Genomic DNA, 10,000 nt, shown 5'->3' on the forward strand with positions numbered 1-10,000 from the left:
ACGCACATGCACACGTACACACACACGCGCGCGCGCGCACACACACACACACACACACACACGCGCGCGTGCGCACACACCATCACCACCACAACCAACACGTGACACCGCACACACACACACACACACACACACACACACACACACACACACACACACACACACACACACACACACACAAACAAACAACAACAACACAACAAAATGAATAAATTAAAAAACAAAACATAACACAAACCACTTACCCCCTCCCCCCACCCCCTCACTCCTCCCACCCCCTCCCTCCCGCACCCTCCGCACCCCACATCCCCAAACCGCTTTCCTCTACTGTCCCCCCCTCCCCCCGCCACTCCCCTCCCTCACTCCATCACCCAGACATACATTACCCATTATAATCAACACCCCCCCCTCCCCTCCAATCGCCCCACCTTCCCTCCCCCACCCACCGCCACACACACACACACACACACACACACACACACACACACACACACTCATAATACACTTCAAAAGAAAAGACAACAATATGTTAGTACACCAATGTTCAAAGACATGGAAGATTATTGTGGTGGTGGTGGTCTTTCACAAAATAATGATTGCACACCACTGTGCACATGTACCTCACTGAAGACCGAAACGCACTCAGTTGAAGAAGCTAAAGGCAGTCGTTTAGCTGCAAGTATAACAAATATAAGCGAGCGAGCGGTAGGGATAGAGAGAGCAGTGGATACTTATTTCTTCTTCTTCTTCTTCTTCTTCTGCTCCCCCTCCTCCTCCTCATTCTCCTCATTCTCCTCCTCTTCCTCCTCCTCCTTCTTCTGCTCCCTCCCCCTCCTCCTCCTCCTTCTCCTCTTTCTTCTTCTGCTCCCTCCCATCCTCCTCCTCCTCCTCCTCCCCCTCCTCCTCCTCATTCTCCTCCTCTACCTCCTCCTCCTTCTTCTTCTTCTACTCCCTCCCATCCTCCTCCTCCTTCTTCTTTTTCTTCTTCTGCTCCCTCCTTCTCCTCCTCCTCCTCTTCTTCTTCTCCTCCCCCTCCTCCTCCTTCTTCTTCTTCTTCTTCTACTCCTCCTCCTCCTCCCCTCCACCTCTTCCTCATTCTTCTCTTCCCAAGTCAACATATGTGCAGACCTGCTAGTGCCTGAACCCCCTTCATGTGTATACGCAAGCAGAAGATCAAATACGCACGTTGAAGATCCTGTAATCCATGTCAGCGTTCGATGGGTTGTGGAAACAAGAACATACCCAGCATGCACACCCCCGAAAACGGAGTATGGCTGCCTACGCGGCGGCGGGGGTAAAAACGATCATACACGTAAAAGCTCGCTCGTGCACATACGAGTGAACACAGTTTATCTAGAGTGGTATATCTCCAGACCATTTTCTCAGTCTTAGGCTTATTGTTTTGGATGATGTTTTATGACCTGAAACACTACTTTCTACTGTTCCCCACGCCCCCACCCACCCCCACCCCCCTACCCCCGGCACTGAAAGGGGTTTTAAAGAAAATTCATTCATTCATTCATAATAATAATGATAATGGATACTTATATATAGCACACTATCCAGAAATCTGCTCTTGGTGCTTTACAAAAACGCTTTTGTTAACATAAAACATTACATCAATGTTACATACACACACCAAAATGTGACCACACACACACACACACACACACACACACACACACACACACACACACACACACAATGCATAATACATTTTAACATACATGTGTATCTAACAGCTACCCTAACGCATACACACACATAGGCAGGCACAAACTTACATAAACACACGCACACACTACACACATTGATATACATGCGTGTAGTTATGTATACACACATAGTCAAGCACAGCTAACGCAAAGGAAGTGGACCTGAGACGAGATCATTCATTCATTCCTTTCCACAGGATTCTACATGATCGACCCCACATTTATTCATTCATTCATTCCTTTCCACAGGATTCTACATGATCGACCCCACATTCATTCATTCATTCATTCTCCCTTTGCACAGGATTCTACATGATCGACCCCACATTCATTCATTCATTCCTTCCTTTCCACAGGATTCTACATGATCGACCCCAACAGCGGCAGGGCCTCTGACGCCATCCAGGTCCGTTGTGACATGGAGCAGCTGGAGACATGCGTGCAGCCCAGCATGGCGCAGTTTGAGAGGAAGAGGTGGACCGAGAGGGACCACTCTGGGCAGTACTTCATGGACGATATCAACGGCAAGAAGGAGGTGGGTGGGTGTGGGGGTTACCATGATATGGTCCTTCGTGAACGATATCTACGGCAAGAAGGAGGTGGGTGGGTGTGGGGGTTACCATGATATGGTCCTTCGTGAACGATATCTACGGCAAGAAGGAGGTGGGTGGGTGCGGGGGTTACCATGATATGGTCCTTCGTGAACGATATCTACGGCAAGAAGGAGGTGGGTGGGTGTGGGGGTTACCATGATATGGTCCTTCGTGAACGATATCTACGGCAAGAAGGAGGTGGGTGTGGGGGTTACCATGATATGGTCCTTCGTGAACGATATCTACGGCAAGAAGGAGGTGGGTGGCTGCGGGGGTTACCATGATATGGTCCTTCGTGAACGATATCTACGGCAAGAAGGAGGTAGGTGGGTGTGGGGGTTACCATGATAAGTATCATCTTTATCATCGCTTCGTGATTACCATAATTATCATCACTTCAGTCCTTCGTGAACGATATCAACGGCAAGAAGGAGGTCGTGGGTGGGTGTGGGGGTTACCATGATAAGTATCATCTTTATCATCGCTTCGTGATTATCATAATTGTCATCACTTCAGTGCTTCGTGGACGATATCAACGGCAAGGAGGAGGTGGTAGGTGTAGTTATCTATCATAATTATCATCATTTCTGTAGCTCCTTAGTTTATGTACACCTTTTTTTTTCCCTTCTGTTTGCCCCCAGTTCATGGACATTTTTTTTTTTTTTTGGGGTCAGTTTCCCAGTTCATGTAGCCAGTTTTTCTCAACTGATGATCTAGAAAAATCCACGTCAATAGGAAAAACAAATAAAACTGCACGCAGGAAAAATACAACAAAAAAAAAAAAAGGGTGGCGCTGTAGTATAGCGACGCGCTCTCCCTGGGGAGAGCAGCCCGAATTTCACACAGAGAAATCTGTTGTGATAAAAAGAAATACAAAATACAAAATACTTTTTTTTTTCTCAGTTTATGTACTTTTTCCCCACTTACCCTTTATTCCCTAGATCCGTACCTCCTTTAATTAAACTGAATCTGAAACTCGACTATCTTTTTTTTTTCTCTTCTGTTTCTCAGTTCATGTATAGCAAGTACCTGAGTCTGCTGAAGAACTACTTACTCTTTTTCTCAGCGAATGTACATCTCATTGAAATTGATTCTGGAATTCTGCTTATCCTTTTTTTCTGTTTCCCAGTCCATGTACACCATTTTTTTCTGTTTTCACATGCCTTTAAAAAAAAATCTGTTTCACAGTTCATGTACACCAAGTATGCGAGATCTACTTATCCATGTTTTCTCTGTTTCACAGATTATGTACACAACTTATTCTTTGTTTCATAGTTCATGTACACCATTTATTCTCTGTTTCATAGTTCATGTACACCATTTATTCTCTGTTTCACAGTTCATGTACACCATTTATTCTCTGTTTCACAGTTCATGTACACCAAGTATGTGAGATCTACTTATCAATATTTTCTCTGTTTCTCAGTTCATGTACACCATTTATTCTCTGTTTCATAGTTCATGTACACCATTTATCTTCCCTAGTTAATGTACACCATTATATTTATTCTCTGTTTCACAGTTCCATGTACACCAAGTATGTGAGATGTACTTATCCATATTTTCTCTGTTTCCCAGTTCATGTAAACCATTTATTCTCAGTTGCACAGATCATGTACGCCATTTATTCTTTCACAGATCATGTTCATCATTTATTCTTCCCCAGTTCATGCATGCACACCATTACATTTATTCTCTTGTTTCACAGTTCATGTACACCAAGTACCTGAGTCAGCTGAAGATGCTGCAGCTGCAGTCGACCCGTGCCCGTCAGCAGGTGACCTACCACTGCCTCAACAGCCAGGCCTACGGCACGCGCTTCGTCCTCAACAGTGGCGATGAGATCGACTCTGTGGAGACTACCTTCAGGAGGTTCACTCGCCTGCAGACTACGGACATGTGTGTAAGTACCCTTTTAGTCCTTTACTACCTTTAGTGCTGTAATCTTTTGAATCTGGATACGTGTGGAAGTGCCCTTAGCCCTTCAGCGTCCGATGTTCTGGATGCGTGGGTATGTACCTTTAGCGCTTCAACGTTCTGGATGCGTGGGTGTGTACCCTTAGCTCTTCAATGTTCTGGATGCATGGGTATGTACCCTTAGCTCTTCAATGTTCTGGATGCGTGGGTATGTACCGTTAGCTCTTCAATGTTCTGGATGCGTGGGTATGTACCCTTAGCTCTTCAATGTTATAGATCCATGTATAAGCGTTCTTAGCTCTTCAATGGTCTGGATGCATGTATCAGAACTATTAGTTTGTGGATGCTAATCTTGAAATCATGTAAATCAGAAAACGTTCTCAACAAACTGCTTTTCTTATAGACTTATTTCTGATTGGCCGTTTCAAGTTCGACCATCCTTTTGATTAGTTCTTCGAGGTTTGTTACAGTCAGTATCGCTTTTTATATTCTTATTTCTGATTGGTCGTTTCAAGTCTTACCTTATTTCTGATTGGTTGTTTGAAGTCTAGCCATCCTTTCGATTGGGTTAATTCAGGTTTGTAACATTCTGTTTCACTGTTTATATACTTACTTCTGATTGGTCGTTTCAAGTCTAACCATATTTCTGATTGGTCGTTTCAAGTCTAGCCATCCATTTCATTGGTTCTTTCAGGTTCGTGACAGTCAGTATCGCATTTTGATTATACTAACTTCTGATTGGTCAGTTTCAAGTCTAACTATATCATGATTGGTCAGTTTGAAGTCTAGTCATCCTTTTGATTGGTTCTTCCAGGTGTTTGACATCCTGTTTCGCTTGTATATACTTACTTCTGATTGGTCATTTAAAGTGCTGACATATTTCTGATTGGTCGTTCAAAAACAAAACCATCCTTTTGATTGGTTCTTCCAGGTTTGTGACAGTCAGTATGGCCTTTTGGTATACTAAATTCTGATTGGTCGTTTCAAGTCTAACCGTATTTCTGATTGGTCGTTTTAAGTCTAACCATAATTCTGATTGGTCATTTCAAATCTAACCATAATTCTGATTGGTCGTTTCAAGTCTAACCATATTCTTTCAAGTCGTAAACCTCATCGATCAAGTCTAACCATCCTTTTGATTGGTTCTTCCAGGTGCGTGACAACCAATGGCACCAGGCTGTCTTCAACATCCGTACCACCCAGACGGAGAACCTGCCAATCACTGACGTTCTTCTATTCGACATCGGCCGGGAGAACCAGCAGTTTGGCATCGAGTTGGGAGAAGTCTGCTTTAGCTAAAGGGAATTCCAGAGACTGTACGATTCTTCTCTTTTTTTTTTCTTTTCTTTTCTTTCCCGTTTTCATTTACCGGGATGGAGGAGTCCTAATGATCAAACGACAGAGTTCCTTCGTGTTACCACCCTGCGAAATCGAGAAACATCTGGAACAGTAATATGAAGAACAACTCCATATGAGTGTGTTGGGGGGAATGTGTTAACAGAAACACACTGAAAAAGGTATCAGAACTCTTAAACATTTGATATCTTCAGAACCAAAAAAAAACAAAAAGTGTCTTTTTATTTAAACAATTACGTTGTAAATGAGACGATCCATGAAAGATAAATGGCTGGGAAACAAAATCACTAAGACAGGACAGGACCTGAAGTTAACTGTCTTTGATGTCAATGCCAAATGAATTCTTACAAATAACTGAAAATGGCAAGATCAAAAAATCCAGTCAATAATGAATAATGAAATTAGGGGAGAACCAGTCATAATATGAGAATTTTACGAAATATCGTAATCAGATAAATATCCCAGCCGAAAGAACCAACTAATTATGACAATAGCTTTAGCAAACGATCTTGTGCAAGCCAAAACGACCTGGCTGCATTATTTTGAATTCTTATTTGTGACACAACAACAAATACGTTATACCCTTAAAAGAACCAAACATTTCCAATTGGCTGGATGAATGTTAACTGAAACGTTGTTTTGGTGAAAAAAAAAAAAGAAAAAAGAAAGGCATTCACATAATTCGGAAATGAATGAATGGAAATGTGATTAACTAACTAAATGATTGTGAGAACGAATAAATGCCTCATCCAACTTCATCCAATTCCATCCAAAAATCACGACCATGTGATTTTTAAGATCCTATGCAAAATACGTTTTAGTGTGTGTGCGTGTCTGAGAGCATTTTGCATAGAAAAGAAGGGGAAGATACCAAACCTTAACGATCAAGAAGTGTGCCGCTGATTGAAAAGACCCAGCTCAGTTTTAAACACAGCAACAACTGAAATGCATGTATACAGCGGGAACAAAGAACATCAACTCAAAGAAATCAGTTGACTAAAATGTATAGTCTTAGCTGAAAAATACAGTTCCAAGAACCACGAAATGAAAGCTCTCAGAAAGAAGAACTTAGCATCGTTTTGATATACAAGTTTGTAACACCTGTATTAGAAAACAAAAGAGCAACATTTCACAACACCAGGTAAAAAAAAAAAAGACCAATACACTACCTGAACTGAAATGCAAGCATCTACTACTATCAAAGATCGCTCGCCGATGTTCGATAGCGTCAAACACCTCACCACTTTCACGGTGTCAAAACTAACGACACACTATTATTATCCATGTAATGAAGAAAGTGGTCTGAACATTTTTTTTTTTTCTGTTGTTGAACACAGAAAGGTACGTAACACCCATCACTGAAATCCAACACCGTGCCTTTCAGAAATGCTAATCCAACATTATTAGCAAGTGCTACGACGAATGAACTTGGGACATCACTAAACCAAAGAACATAATATTCCAAGTTTCGGGAACAATTTTAAGTTGGAAAATGTGCCTTTGACAACCAGCAATTGGACTCCCTATTACCAAGAATTATGCGGGTTGTCTGGAATAATGATAATGATGATATACTTTTAAAAGTGTATGAAGTAAAGGCAACATGACAGATCTAACCTTGGGGAGGAAAGGAGGAGGAGGAGGAAAAAAAAAAACCCACACGGGTTAAAAAACCAGACAACCTGAACGAACGTACACACAAAAAAACAAAAACAAAACAATCAAGCTATGTACGTCTCTGCTATAATTACTCTATATTTGGAAAGCGTGCCTGAAATCCAACGAAGGAGGCTTTCTATATATGGTTGCAGGACTTTTGTCCTGTTGTCTTGGAAAGAAATGCCAAGCAAAAGAAGCGCCAGAGGACCAGAGTTTATGTACAAGAAAAAAAAAGCCGCTTGTGTGCCACTAATAAGTGATCTCAGGAAGAACAAAGCTGTGCCTATACAAGGTTTATTGTACACATAATCTGGCCGACTAATAACATCTTCTGAAGTTAGTTTACAGTTGAGATAACCAAAGTTATTATTATTTCTATTATATAGTTTTTTAATAGTTTTTTTTTTGATAGTTTTTTTTAATAGTTTGTTTACTATCGTTTGGTTTATTTATGTCTATGTTTACACTTATTCTGTTATTTTCTTCACATTTTTATGCTTTCTTATTAGTTTCCGTTTGAGTTAAATCGCTCCTTATTATTTTTTAGGGGATAAGGAATTTTGAGAACTAATCAAGTTTCTTTCTTTTGATTTGTGTTTTCAGTCATTTGAAGGCTTCCTTTCGGTTTCATTTTGGTTTTGGCTGGGTTTTTGTTTTTGTTTTTGTTTTATAAGCAAAATTATTTTGGACTGCTTTACATATTTTCTTTTTCAATTCTAAGGTTGTTTTATTTTATCTCTTGTTGAAGTGGGTGGAGAAAAAGGACTTTTTCTTAAGTCTTCCAGAGACTTAATTAATAAGTAATTTCAGTGATGTGTACAAATTTTTTTTTGTTTTTTGAAACCTTTATATTATGTACGATGATACAATGCGGAATCCATGATGTTATTATGAAGATGATATGTTACATTCGTTCATGAATTGATGTGTTTTCTATTACATGTTCAATGTTTGATTATGATATGTGTTTACATGTTCACTTTTTACATGTTCAATGTGTTCTCCATGTTTCTATGTTCATTATGCCATGACAATGTGTCGCCGATATGCAATATGTGAATTCATCATCATTGATATAAACTGTTCGCCTTTTCACAGTGCGGGTGTTTTTGTGTGTTGTTTGTGGGATGACGAGAAAGGGTGTGGGCGTGAGTGTGTGTGTGTGTGTGTGTGTGTGTGTGTGTGTGTGTGTGTGTGTGTGTGTGTGTGTGTGTGTGTGCCTCTATGTGTGTGTGTGTGTGTGTGTGTGTGTATTTGTTCGTTCGTTCTTTAGTTTAACGTCTTTTCACTGTAAGTGATATTAGACGTCGTCGTGTGTGTGTGTGTGTGTGTGTGTGTGTGTGTGTGTGTGTGTGTGTGTGTGTGTGCGCGTGCGCACGAGCACACCGAATTTTATTTATGTCCATCTGGATGCTCTGTCTCTATATCTTTTATTTTCTGCACACACACACACACACGCACACACACACACACACACACACACACACACACACACACACTACACACACACACACACAACACACACACACACACACAACACACACACACAACACACTCGCACAAACACACATACAACACACGCACACACACTGACACACACACACACGCGCGCACACACGCACACACACACTGACACACACGCACAAACACACATACAACACACACACACACTGACACACACGCACTCACACACACACACACACACACAGAGGCACAGACACACATACACGCACACACACACACACACACACACACACAGAAGGACAGACACATATACACGCACGCACACACACATACACACACACAACACGCACACACACACACACACGGAATGCAGCCCACGAAACGATTTTTAAAAACATGACATATGACAGCCTTGCATTGGGAGGCTTCAGTGGGGAGCGTGGTTGGAACATTTTAAACTTTTAACTCACTCAGTACGGCCAGTCCTCTCTTCTCCTCTACACAGACCCCTCGGATTTCCAGTGGGTGTCTGAATGACCCAACCTTTAGCTTCCGTCGTCAGAATTGTGGTATTCTTTGTCAACATTCACGTCTTCAGTAAAAGAGCCTTCCGCTTGAAATATTTTGATGATGGTAATTGGGGTGAAACGCTGTTAACGTCGTCTCTTTCGCCGTTCGTATGGAAAGAGTTAAAACAGATTTGTATCATTAATTCGTTAATTCATGACAGTCTGGTCGGAAGATATGATAGATAGACAGACTGATTGGTAGACTGATTTAGAACGGTGATGTCCTATTGTAACGTCCTCAATTATTGCACCTACATTTTCATGGTTTGTGGGGCCATCACCTTCTTCTTCTGCGTTCGTGGGCTGCAACTCCCACGTTCACTCGTATGTACACGAGTGGGCTTTTACGTGTATGACCGTTTTTACCCCCGCCATGTAGGCAGCCATACTCCGTTTTCGGGGGCAGGGACCATCACCGAAAAAAGCAAGATGGTGGCCGGCATGGTACGTCAGTTTAGTGACTCAATCCGCATCAAAGTTGAATAAGAGAAGAAAATCCACTGAAAATGGGTCACATGCACAACGTCCATGACTGTATAGGTATACTAATGGTTATATCGTTTCATACATGCACATAAAAATGCCGGTAAAATAGGTTCCTGAACGTAGGATGCTTTGATAGATAGATAGATAGATAGATAGACAGATAGATAGACAGATAGATAGACATTGATAGGTAGATTGACACTGATAGATAGGTAGGTAGATAGATAGATAGATAGACATT

General features: G+C 41.5%; 1 protein-coding gene across 3 annotated transcripts in view; it reads left to right on the forward strand.

The window, feature by feature from the left end:
- The window catches only part of LOC143276707 (uncharacterized), a 74,344-nt gene extending 67,126 nt beyond the window's left edge, over positions 1–7,218 (forward strand). For 2 of the 3 annotated variants that reach the window (XM_076581343.1, XM_076581344.1), the window contains 3 exons: positions 2,072–2,250; positions 4,017–4,211; positions 5,378–7,218. In XM_076581343.1, the coding sequence (XP_076437458.1) occupies positions 2,072–2,250; positions 4,017–4,211; positions 5,378–5,524 (521 nt within the window). In that variant the 3' untranslated portion in view covers positions 5,525–7,218. Of the gene's footprint in view, positions 1–2,071; positions 2,251–3,496; positions 3,599–4,016; positions 4,212–5,377 lie in introns of those variants that run through there. The other variant, XM_076581345.1, reaches the window with a different exon arrangement.
- The last annotated feature ends 2,782 nt before the right edge of the window (positions 7,219–10,000 follow it).

This window comes from Babylonia areolata, chromosome 32, assembly GCF_041734735.1.
Source record: "Babylonia areolata isolate BAREFJ2019XMU chromosome 32, ASM4173473v1, whole genome shotgun sequence".
Lineage (NCBI taxonomy): Eukaryota > Metazoa > Mollusca > Gastropoda > Neogastropoda > Buccinidae > Babylonia > Babylonia areolata.